General features: G+C 40.8%; 1 protein-coding gene across 1 annotated transcript; it reads right to left on the minus strand.

Annotated features, from left to right (window-relative positions):
- Positions 1–11,394: 11,394 nt before the first annotated feature.
- Positions 11,395–12,634, minus strand: LOC120804746 (transcriptional activator protein Pur-beta). The gene has a single exon (XM_040154334.1). It carries the CDS (start codon positions 12,609–12,611, stop codon positions 11,700–11,702), a length of 912 nt encoding a protein of 303 aa, XP_040010268.1. The 5' UTR covers positions 12,612–12,634; the 3' UTR covers positions 11,395–11,699.
- Positions 12,635–12,956: the final 322 nt, after the last annotated feature.

Here is a 12,956-nt window from a genome sequence, read left to right on the forward strand (position 1 = left end):
CGGGGAAATTATTATTATTAACTGTAATTTCGGGAGGTGGAACAAAAAATACGTTACCTGCTGGGGTTTTGCAATAAATTACCAGTTATTTTGGAGTATGTATATCCAAGCTAAAATAGGAAAGATCATTACTGATTGTTAATGCTTACGTCTCTTTCTTTTTTAAAAACTTTTTTGAAGAAGAATTTTGCATAGGAAGGATCTTTTCAGCGTTGTTGGACTTTTCAGGAACTTTGTGAAAATGTTAAATGTAAATGTATTCCGGTTTATTTGAGAATCAAATAAGCCGGAATACATTTAGCCTTTTCGCTGTTGAATTTTGTTTGTTCGAGATCAGAACTTAATCATCTCCATATCTCTTGTGATATACTGTCTGTATCTTGAGAACTCAACTTCTATGTTTTCCGGAGATAACAAGAAAATGATCCCGTTATAAGCAAACAACTCTGTTATTCCGAGTTAACAAGGTAATTAAGTCATATCTCGGGATAACTGGATAAAATAAAATTATTGCGAACAATAGTTTATGTATTAATGTGTGATTCTATATCATTGTTGTCATTTTTATTTTTAGGTTTTTTTTTTGGAACGGACATTTTTATTTGGGTCTAGGTGTTGTGATAGGTTTGGATTTTTTATCGCCTTATAAATGGAGGATAAAATGTGATCTGTGTGATCTATCCATTAATAAATACAATAAGAATGAAGATTGATTTAAAAAAAATAAAAGATGTAACTAGGAGCAGTTAGGGACCCTTTTATTGAGGGGCAGGTGCTTATCTTGCCACCCCCAGATCACTTCTGTAACCTAGTATCTTTTATTATGGAACTATAGTGCCGATTGAGCAGACAAAGAAAAGAGAAATATGGAGAAAGAAAGAGTGTCATGCCAGTAAAGCATGACAGCTGAATTGAATATATGTTGAAATACAGGAAGAAGAGAAGAGAGACTGTTAGACTAAACAGTGTGTGTGAGTGTGTGTGTGTGTGTGTGTGTGTGTGTGTGTGTGTGTGTTTGTGTGTGCGTGTGCATCGTGCATTGTGCTGCATCTCTCAGCAGTTCAGTTCTGTGGAATCGAGCTGATCATTTCCTCCCCTCATGCAAGGATTAGGATGGCACTGTCTCATGCGCGCAGAAAATGTACAGTTTGCCTGAGCGCGCAGCAGAGAACATTCCTTACACATGGCAACACGGGCTAAAAATAGCTCAGAGGCCCCTCATTCACCACCATAGAATATTTGCTCGGCAGGCATGGGATCCCCGTCTGCTCTGGTCCAGATTCGATGCATCCAATCTCCTTGGTTGGTGACACCTACCTCTACATCATCTTCCTCAACCCTCCTCTCATCATCAGCTCTGTCCTCGTTGACTTATTTACTTTTCTCTTCACCCCTCTACCTTTTCCTGCCTTTGTATTTAGGATTTGCAAACCAGCTACTGATGGATTTTATCAGGCAGGCTAAGCAGGAAACCCAGCAGGAGGGAAAACCCTTTCACCAACCCAGAGGGTACCCCAGTCTCAATTCTCCTTATGCTTACTCACTCAAGATGAGCACGTTGAAGTACTTCCTTGTTCACTGAACTGATTATTCTGATGAATAATGATTCTGTTGATTATTCCACATGAACAAAGCACTAGATCGCAGATGCATCTTAGGTACTGTATGTCCGACTGAAACGGACAACTTTTAAAGCCAATTTGTAATTTGTGATTTTCTGTTATATGAATAAAATTAACTTTACTTGACATACACAGACACTATAGTGGCATTTGTCTTCTGATTTAACTCTCAGCAAGAATGTGAACAAGTGTTTTTCCTTAAATGTCAAACTATTCCTTTAAACAAGGCGTTCACAGCTGACATGTTTAACCATACATATCGGCATTATCGGGTTTGCACTAGATGTCAAACTGATGACTGATTGGTTTGGAAGAGCTGACCCTTTTGATATTTCCCATGTCCGAATTTTACAGATCATAATCAGCTGAATCAGGGATGCTGTTCAACTAAAGCTCTGGGTTTTTTTTTACACTATCAAGATTATGCAAGATTAGTTTTTTATTGTGACGATATCGTGGTCCTTGACATTAGAGCAGAGGGAAGCGCACTCAATCCATCCGTCTACCCATTGGGTCGCGGTGGCAGCAGATTAAGCAAGGTAGGGCAGACGTCCCTCTCCCCAGAAACTTTTTCCAGTTCCTCCTGGGGGACCCCCGAGGCGTTCTCAGGACAGATGAGTCTCTCCAGTGTGTTCTGGGTCTACCCTGGGGCCGTCTACCAGTTGGATGAATGGAAGGCACCCGGATCAGTTCAATTCAATTTCAATTTTATTTATACAGCGCCATATCATAACAGAGGTTATCTCTGGGCATAATAATAATAAGACTAATAATTATAATAATAGGGCTAATAATAAGACAAATAATAATTTGACTAAATATAATGATAATCATAATAATTCAAGCAGTGGGAGTTGAGCAAGATCATTGGGGCAGTAGGTGGTTTGCAGTTACTGATCCAGACTCTCCAGCTCCGGAGGCAGGAACACCTGCAGAAAGCGACAGGAAGAGAGAGGGGAGAGACGAGAAAGCACAAAATTACGAGAGAGAGAAGAAGCCAAGCTAGTAATGAGCATTAGTGGGATATGAATGTGTATGGATGGAGAAGGAGAGGAGGAGAGAGGAGCTTGATCCATCATGGGAAGTCCCCCGGCAGTCTAGGCCTATAAAAGCATAACTACGGGGACAAGCCTGAGCCATCCTTAACTATAAGCTTCATCAAAAAGGAAGATTTTAAGCCTACTCTTAAACGCAGAGAAGGTGTCTGCCTCCCGGGCCCAAACTGGAATATTGTCCCACAGTAGAGGAGCCTGATAACTGAGGGCGCTGGCTCTCATTCTACCCTTGGAGACTCTAGGTATCACAAGAAAGCCTGCGTTCTGGGATCACAGTGTTTTAGTGGGGTAATAGGGTACTGTGAGCTATGATGGTGCGTGACCATTAAGGGCTTTACAGGTGAGGAGGAGGATTTTAAATTATATTCTAGATTTTACAGGGAGGCAATGCGTTGACGCTAACACAGGAGAAATGTGATCTCTCCTCCTAGTTCCTGTCAGTACTCGTGCTGCAGCATTCTGGATCAGCTGGAGAGTATTTAGAGACTTGTCTTTTTGAGTGAGGATGTGCCTGATTTTTGTAATGTTACATGGTGAAGAAAGGCAGTCTTGAAGTTTGTTTTATGTGGGATTTAAAGGAACTTCAGGGCAGACCAGGGCAATGCCATCTAGAGTAAGTATATCATTATATAATGTGTTTCTGAGGTGTTAGGGGCCAAGTACGATACCTTCAGTTTTGTCTGACTTTAATAGCAGAAAGTTGCTGGTCATCCACGTCTTTATGTCCTTAGGGCATGTTTGAAGTGCAGCCAACTGATTGGTTTCATCAGTGTTAATTGACAGTTAAATTGGGTATCATCTACATAACAATGGAAGTTTATGGAGTGTTTCCTGATAATATTGCCTAAAGGAAGCTTATATAAGTTGAATAGAATTGGTCCAAGCAAAGACACTTAAACAAGCTTATAGGGGTTCCTTTAATTCCAATTAAATGTTCCTGTCTCTGTAATAGGATGTGATGGTCAGTAGTGTCAAATGCAGCACTAAGATCTAACAAGACAAATACAGAGATAAGTCCTTTGTCCGATGCAATTCAAAGATCATTTGTAAATTCCCATGACCCCTCTAGTAACCCTGAAAGAGCAAAGAGTTGGTCCATTGTTCAACGCCCAGGTCAAAATCCGCATTGCTCCTCCTGGATCCAACATTCGTCAGTTGGTCGGAGCCACCTTTCCGACACCCTAGGATAAGCTTTCCCAAGGAGGCTGAGCAGTGTGATGCCCTGATAATTCTTGCACACCCTCCGGTCCTCCCTTTTAAATATGGGAACCACGACCCCGGTCCATAGGTACTGTCCACAACTTCCATGTGACATTGAAGAGGCATGTCAGCCAAGGCAGCCCAACCACTTCCCGAGCCTTCAGCATCTCAGGTGAATCTCATGCCCATTTGGTGCCCTGCTGCTGAGGAGCTTTAGACTACTTCAGAGACCTCTGCCAGAGATGTGAGTGAGGCTTCTCCTGAGTCTTCAAACTCCTCCTCAAAGAACATGTTGGCTGGGCTCAAGAGATCGTCAAAGTGTTCCTTCCAACGCCTGTGAATATCCCCAGTCTGAACCAAGTAGCAACATCTCTCTGCAACAGGACGCAACAGCCCCCATTTGAAATATTTTATTTCTGAGAGATACGGAGCGCTACGATGTCACACGTTTAGGTTGAATGAACTTTTCCTCTTAGACAGTTCAGTGAATGCCGGGTCATGAATATATCAGAAAAGGTCATGTTTCATATCGCTCCCGGGCTTCGAAAAGCAGTGAATCACTATACAGTGAACTGGATTTCAAGCCGTGATTTGAAACTAATCATGCCCTGCCTTGTAATTCCAAGCCGCTTCAAAATACATCTCCCAGAGTTTGGTAGTTTATAGTGTAAAATATCTGCAATAATCAAGAATAAAATGTGAAATGTGCAAATGTACTCACATATTCCCATTTGTAAATTAACTATTGTCTCTGTTGTCCAACACATTTGTGCTGCGTTTGTGTTGCTCCATGGACCTTTTTTACAGATGCATCACGACATACTTAACAAAGGTGCTGCTGATAGATTAATCATTATGAGTAACTTTTATTTGGCTGGCTTTGGCTGGTTGGCTGGTGCTGTGTTCATGTCATATGGGATGGATGGAAGAGATGCCACTTTGAACCAGACTGAAAAATTTCAACAACTGTCAAACAGATTGCAATGACATTTTGTCTGGAGGATGACCTAGTAATCCACCAACTGTTCCTATTATTAAGCTAATTATCATGTTATCAAAAAGGCTTTTTGCCAAAACATTGATCTTTATAAGATTAAATAAAATTGATCAGAGTTGTGAGTGTTCTGTTTTACATTCTAATTTTTTGAACCCTACCTGCAAGCCAGCACCTGTGCGTTTCCCCCCGAATTTTTTAACCTTTATTTTTTAAATCTTGAGATTAAAATGCAGAAAACACAAACTTATTTCGGAAAGTATTCTTGGAGCGGTGTCTTCACCAATTTAAAGGATAGGTTCACAATTTTTACAAGTCTGTCTTTAAAAGATAGTCAGACGTCCGTATGAACAATGAATCGAGTTTTTCCATGCTGTAATCTTTCCTCCTGTTCATACTGCCCATGAAAGACCCCTTTCTATTGTGCTTTCAGTGCAAGTGATCTGGGATTCGACAGTTGGTCTGAGGATAATATGAGGTTTCAGCAGTCTGAGTTAGTCAAGTTCTGTGGGTATTGACCAAAGTTAAAATATTATTAGTACAATATTCCCTCTTTGCGTTTCCCTGGTCAGTGTGTGAGCTGCAGTAGAAGGATAGTAACATCAAGAGGGAATTTTGGATGAAAAGTTATGAAACTTTGGAGTATAACCACTCGATTTGTCTAACTGCTGAATACTCAGGGGTCGTGTCACATAAACGTTTGAATACATTTTTGCAGAAAGCACATAGAAAGCACATTAGAATGGGATATTTTAATGGTCATTATTAACAGGAGGAATGATTACAGCAATGTTTGTGCGGGCACCTGACTATTGTTTTAAGACAGATTTGAAAAACTGCAAACATAACCTTTAGTCTCTTTGCAAACCATATTGTGTACTTGACTTCCCATGTGGGAAACTGAATTCCTGGTATTGAAGGAGAACAGACTAGAAATCGAGTAAAGGGTCAATTGGAAGCAGAAGTGATTTTGTCGTAAGCATAGTGAGCCGAGATGCCCTCGACTTCGTACAATGCATTCTGGAAACATTCTCAGTTTGCTGAAACATCTGAAGTCAAGTCAAGTCAATTTTATTCATATAGTGCCAAATCATAACAGAGGTTATCTCTGGGCACTTTTCATAGAGAGCAGGTCTAGACCGTACTCTTTACTTTTTTGTGCGCACATTGATTTCATTTTTTTACTTTTAACACATTTATTTCTGTTGATCTCTATGCATTAAATGTGCTTTTTTTTTAGCACATAATCAGCAGCTCATTTGTGTTTTCGCCGCTTTTTTGTCGAAGCTTTTCTGAGCTGACCTCAAAACGTGGGAGCCTAAGTTTCTGTAAAGTGTGATGAGCAGTGGGTGGGAAACATGACAACTTTTGGGTGTATTGCAACATGTGAAAACGGGTTTAAACTGCAACAATGAGCTTCGATGTGTTTCCTCTGAAACTCTCTCTCTCTTTTCCATTTACCATTCCCAACAACACCTCATGTCATCGCGCATTACTGATTGGCAGCACGTTGGCGCGGATAGATTGAGCGTGTGTGGCTGTGGGCGGCAGGGTGTCGAACACCAGGTATATTCAACACCCCACCGCCTCATATAGATCCAAACAGATCCACAGCCTTCACTACCTCTCACCCCTCGCCTGATCTGAATGATGGATGGGGAGCTAAGCGTGGCTCATATCTCTGGAGCAGGCCGTCAGGACGCCAGGGCCATGTGAAATAATCCCCTCTTTTACGAGCACCCGGCTCACCGGGGTATTACATGCCCTTGAGCTGTGCTCTCTCTCACGCAAACACATTAGTGCTCTGTCCCGCTTCGTGTGGCCTCTCTGCTCACACACTTCCTCACTCGGCGCTCAGAGAGGTCAGAGGGGGACTACGTGCAACGCAGGGAGCAGGGGGCGGTGCTCGTTCATGTGGATGAAATGGGTGCATGTGCGCTTGCAGGAAATGAACTTTACTTGTACAGCTGGATCACGACTCCAAATAGAGGATGTGAAGTAGATTTAGGGTCATTCACAGGGCAGTGTGGATCACAGATCGTATTGATGACGCCGTGATTCACATGATTCAGCATAAAGATTGTGAAATTCTCCCTACGCAACGCTTATGACAAATCCTGATGTTTTTTTCACAGCTGTGGTAGTACAGTAACTGGAGTAACTTCCTCCAGACTAATCCATGGCAAACAACTCAGCCGCCAGATTAAGCAATATTTAAGCGCCACAGCTGTGAAAAAACAATTACAGTCAGTCAGTTTTTCTGTTTCATCAGCAGAAGTTTTCCTTTGTGGTGCGCTGGGGGGCACTGACAGAGTCCCCTGACATTTTCTTCTGTGAATCATCTTTCCTTTGTCTGGGCTTTGGGTTTCTGCAAACAGCTGGGTAACTTTCTGTACCTCTAAAATAAAACAGTACCCTGCAACGGGCCCCGTCAGGACTTTCACATACTGCCCTGTTGACCTGCACCGTGTAGGTCAGTATACGCCAGGGTATTTTTAGGCTCCGGGAAAAACCTCGAAGGATACACCAGCCTCTAGACACCCCTGTTCATTTTAAGATGAGGGCCGTTAGACTTTCAGGTAGGTGAAGTGTCCTCGGAGGAGAGGAGAACAGTGTAGGCCTTCATTTAGGGTATTGTTGATTAGAGGTACATACAATATAATTCAAATTAAGTAGTAATCTCTTCATTGAGTAGATTAGCTGATGCAGAGTGCCAATCAGTTTCCGTATGAAATCCTTCTTTCTGTGGAAAGAATAAATAAAATCACATTTATTTCATGTATTTGTGCAGTGGTTGTATTCATTCATGAAGTGACTGCCACAGTTTTATCACTACACATGAGCACATTATTTTAATTCAAAGTCAGATCTTTTATTGCAAGCAGGTTTTTTTGATATACCTACTCACCCTTCTATGTTTTTGGGATTTTTATCTTGTCATTTTTTCTGTTTCGTTCATTTTTTTTGTGGTTGTGAAAGATAACTAAGTACATTTCCGTTATCGACTACCTTATACTTTTACTCCAGTGTGGTTCAGTAATTTTTTCTTCACTACACTTATTTAACAGCTTTAGTTACATGTTACTTTGGTTTTACATACAAAACGTGGGTTTTGTACGTAAACATATTATCCATAACATATTAATGCATAATATGTTATAATATCGTATATTATGCATTATTATAGATTATAGATAATCTTTCAGGACACTGGGGTCTTAATAATTTAAAACATTAAAAATGGGCCATCACGCTTCCCCCTTCTTTCAAACTAACTGTATAGAGTTAGTTTGTTTGCTAATGATGAGCTTGAAAATGTTTTATCAGGTGTAACATGTTTGCAGCTCTGTCGTCCTCTTCCAGTCATGGAATGTAAGTACATTTACTTAAATACTGCCCCTAAGTTCATTTTTTGAGGTACTTATTTTATGATACTTTCCGCTTCTACTCCGCTACGAGGGAAATATTGTATTTTCTACTCCTTCTACTTAAATTCAATACTTCTCTTTACTGATTGACATCTTCATACCTCACAGCAAATAGTAATTATTACATAAAAGTCTCTCAAAGATAATATAAGAAATATGTTGAATCTGCAAATAATTGGTTTATTGTTTAAGCTGTTTTTAAGAAAAAATTCCAAAAACTCACTGGCTGTAGATTCTTCTTATTTGCTTGTTTGCTCAATGTAATATGATAGTAAATTGAATATCTGTGGATTTTGGTGTTTGTCTGACAAATCAAGCAATATGAAGAGGTCACCTTGAAAGTTTTTACATTTTATGGACAGAATGCAAAAATAATCTGAAGATTAATCACTAATCGTAACATAAACTGATTCACAAAACGTATCAAGAAAAACTACAACTGTGTTCCACCGATGCTGTAAATATACAGTGACCTCCACCTCGAAGGAGTATAAAAAGACCACACTTCTCCTGAGCAAAAACCTTTTTTATTTCTCGTTGAAAGGAACTTGGTAGAATATTACAGCAGAACACACATGACTGAAACAGCTGCCATTTCACGTAACACAGTACAGGAAGAAGGATGTAGTTCAATCTCATGTGTAATATTATATATAGTATATTTAATCAATAGAAAAGAAAAAAAAACTATTGCTCCCAGATGTTTTATTTTTTTCATATGGCATTTCTCTGCTGTGTTGAAGTGGGTAAAGAAAAAAATTCAACGAGAGGTTTACACACCAAAGGAAGTGGGACAATGAAAGTGACATTCCCCCAAGTACGGGAAATTTGTGGCTTTTTTTTATTTTATTTTTTTTTTATTACGCTGAGAAGTAAACTTTAAACTTTTTTTTTTTTTCCATTGCAATACAGAAATAAAACTTGAAACCGCTCTCAAAAATGGATAAATACCATCATACAGCAATCAGAGTATGCAAAAGAAAAGAACACAAGGCAGCTCCGCATAAGAGCAGGCATGCAAAATTGAACATATTTTAAAAAGGAGCACTAAAGACAAAATGTTGATGATTGCAGGTGTTTACGTTTGCGTCTTATGGCAACTGATGGAAAGCCAATTTATGACAAAACATGGTAAAACGGGTGGAGTGACACAAGAGGACAACTCGATGCTCTGTAAAGTGAACTGGAGTGCTGAGTGTTTGCTGACAAACTACTTCAATGAAGTTGTTTCTAGAAATTGCTATAACATACTGTGTTATCAATTTGTTGTACTCTTTTTAATTTCCTCTAAGGAATAAAAGAAATGTTAGGAAAAAAGCAGGTATGAAATATCACCCTGGACAGTTGCATCCAAGTTTAGTGTTTTAAATAAGCCACTTTAGGCAGCATTATCTAATAGATGTCTCATATTTCTAAGACATATTTCAATATATCTCTTTTGAAAAATAATTCTATCTATACTTGATCTTTTTAGTAAGTAAATCTCTTCCAGTATATATATTTTTCAGTTTTTTTTCTTTAGGTACAGCGGCCCCGCTGTGAGTTTCTGATTTCCAAAAGCACCTAATTTCTCTTACAATCAGACTGAATATTACTTCAGTCAATAATGGTCTGAGTTCAAGATTAAAGGATCCAAATGGTGCACCCTAAATAAGTCTACAAGGTCAGTTCCCTTGAGACCATAGCTCAAGCCCGGCAATATTAAGATTTAAGTCGAAAAATCGTGACCAGTGCTAGAGGCCTGAGCTCACCGAGTCCCCTTTGACCAAAAGGTCACGGGGGTCAAATGTGGCCCTGCATCATGAGAGACATCATCAGTTGCCACAGACGTCTCAACTGCAGCAACTGGCTGACCAGATCTGCACCCAGATACCTCTTGAGGTTGATGCACAGGCAAAGGTAATGCTGATATACCCCAAAATACGGATGGGATTTACCAGCCCTGAGACACAACAGACCACGTGTGAGCAGGCCTCACCACACTTCAGCTATTGGAGGAGGAGGTCAGCACCTGAGGGACGCCCAGGAGGGAGAGGAGGGGATGGAGGAGGAGGTCATTTGGATTCATTTGGATTGTCCAGGGAATCCAAATGAGTCATGTGCTTGTAACAGATCACCATATGGGACCTCGCTGGGCTGAGAGGATGTCCTGCGATGCCAGGGATGCCCCCTATAGCTGAGACCGTGGCTCTGAGTGTTGTGGAGCTGTCCGGGCAAGCCGTTCTTTAGAGGTCAGTTCAGACGAAAACACACACAGCCATGGCGAGTGATGCAGGCGCTCTGTCTCACTCCCACACCACACCTGCTGGTTTGAGTATGTCACATGTTTCACACTTCCTTATTATCATCGCACAGACTAAAGGTCAGCACCAGGTGAGCTCTTACCATTGGATACCAACCAGGCAGTGAGACTGGTAACCTACTGCTGTTTCTTAAGCACTGTCAAACTTAATTTGCTGGGCTACATGTGTGAGGTTATCAAATGGACAATCTAAAATATATATATATATATATATATACATATGCATATATACATACATATATACATACATACATACGCATGTATATACATACATATATACATACATACATACGCATGTATATACACATATACATACATTTATATGCATATATATATCTATATACATGCATATTATATATATATATGCATATATATATCTATATACATGCATATTATATATATATATACATATATATATCTATATACATGCATATATATATATATATATACATATATATATATATATACATATATATATCTATACACATGCATATTATATATATATACATATATATATATACATATATATATCTATATACATGCATATATATATATATCTATACACATGCATATATATATATATATATCTATACACATGCATATATATATATATATATATATATACATATATATATATATACACATGCATATATATATATACATGCACATATATATATATATATATATATATATATATATATATATATATATATATATATATATATATATATATATATATATATATATATATATATATATATATATATATATATATATATACACACACACACACACACACACACACACACACACACACACACACACACACACACACATATAAAAATCAATGGGGAATCTCATACAGGAGCTGACTACTGCAGTCCGCACTCATTTAGCTATTACATCCACCTAAACTTTAGGACATGATTCTCTTATATAGACAGTAATTTCTCAGTCAAATATACTTATTATTTTACTCCGTTGTTTTATCATTTTAAAGTTCGATTCGTCATGCACAGAATATTCGTTCCTCTCTCTCTGTTTCTCTCCAGACTTTGCATCATGTTGTCAGCTTCATCACAAGTAGCCACCTCTCCATCAATCGTCGTCCACGTCGTCGCCCTCCGACTCGTCTCCGGCTCTCCTCTCGTACATCTTATCCCGGTGCCGCTCCTGGATCTCTTTCATTTCCTCGGCGTAGCGGCTGAACGCTCCCCCGAACTTGCTCCACGCCTTGAAGGGGATTGTTATAGAGTTTCTATAACTGGGCTTCACTTCGCTCACCCGCAAGAAAACTCCGTACTTGTTAGATCCCACGTCAAAGAAGAACCGCTTGGAGTCCACCATGATAGAGGTGCCCTCCGGGAGCTCGCTATAGCCCCCGGCCCCTCCGCCGCCGGCCAGCTCCTCTTCATCTCCTCCGTAGTCGTCTATCAATTTGGCCAAGGCGTCGCGGAACTCTATTAAGCCCTGGGCCGGGAGTGCGATGGTTTGTCCGGCCTGCAGGCCAGCCCCGGGAATGCCACCTACTCCGACTCCGAAACCGGGGCCTCGGTTGACCGTCTGTCGGATCCGGAGAAACCGACCCCGCTGGTTCTCCTTAAGGTCGAGGTAGTATTTTCGGTTCTCACGCACTAGGAACTCACTCTTCAAGGCCCGTCTAGGCCCAGTCTCATCCCCACCGGACGACTGTGCGATCTGCTCCGGGGTGCTAGGCCCAAGCTGGGCGTAGTGCTCTATGAAATCCCCCAGGTAGTCGCGGAACTCTGCCGCAACTGACATAGAGAGGGTCAGTCGACTTTTTGAGCCCCCGGCACCGACCTCGGCGATTTTGATGAACCGGCCTTTGGCGTTCTGCTTCACATCAAGGTAGAAGCGTTTGTTCTGAATGTCCAACCGCTTCGAGGCCAGCTCCTGGGTCTCCGGTTCCCGTTGGTAATGCTGGAACCCACTTCCTCCTCCCCCTCCGCTGCCGCCACCGCGCTCACTGCCACTGTCCCCATCCGCCATCTTCGCCACCAGCAGCCCGTTTCTCTGCGTATCTTTGACCCCCACTCCCCCCCCCCCCCCCAACCCGCGCCTTGCTAGCCGAGCTCGCGGAGGAAACCGGACGCTGATTGCTGGGTTCTGATTGGCCGTTGCTGCTGCCAATTACAACATCAGATAGAATTCTTTTGTTCTCATTCGCCAATTCTCCTGCCTATCAACGAAACGTAACCGCCTGCTGGATGACATTCGAGTATATATAGTATTTACAATCCATAAGGGATCTCAGTACAGCAATAACTCATGTCTAGCGAAAATATACATCGGAGGATTGGTCCTTTGCTGAATTTAATGTTGGCATAACCAGTT

Source organism: Xiphias gladius, chromosome 19, assembly GCF_016859285.1.
Source record: "Xiphias gladius isolate SHS-SW01 ecotype Sanya breed wild chromosome 19, ASM1685928v1, whole genome shotgun sequence".
Classification (NCBI taxonomy): Eukaryota; Metazoa; Chordata; class Actinopteri; order Istiophoriformes; family Xiphiidae; genus Xiphias; species Xiphias gladius.

Coding starts and splice junctions, on each gene's coding strand:
- LOC120804746 (XM_040154334.1), bottom strand. CDS start 12,611: ATGGCGGATGGGGACAGTGGCAGTGAGCGCGGTGGCGGCAGCGGAGGG.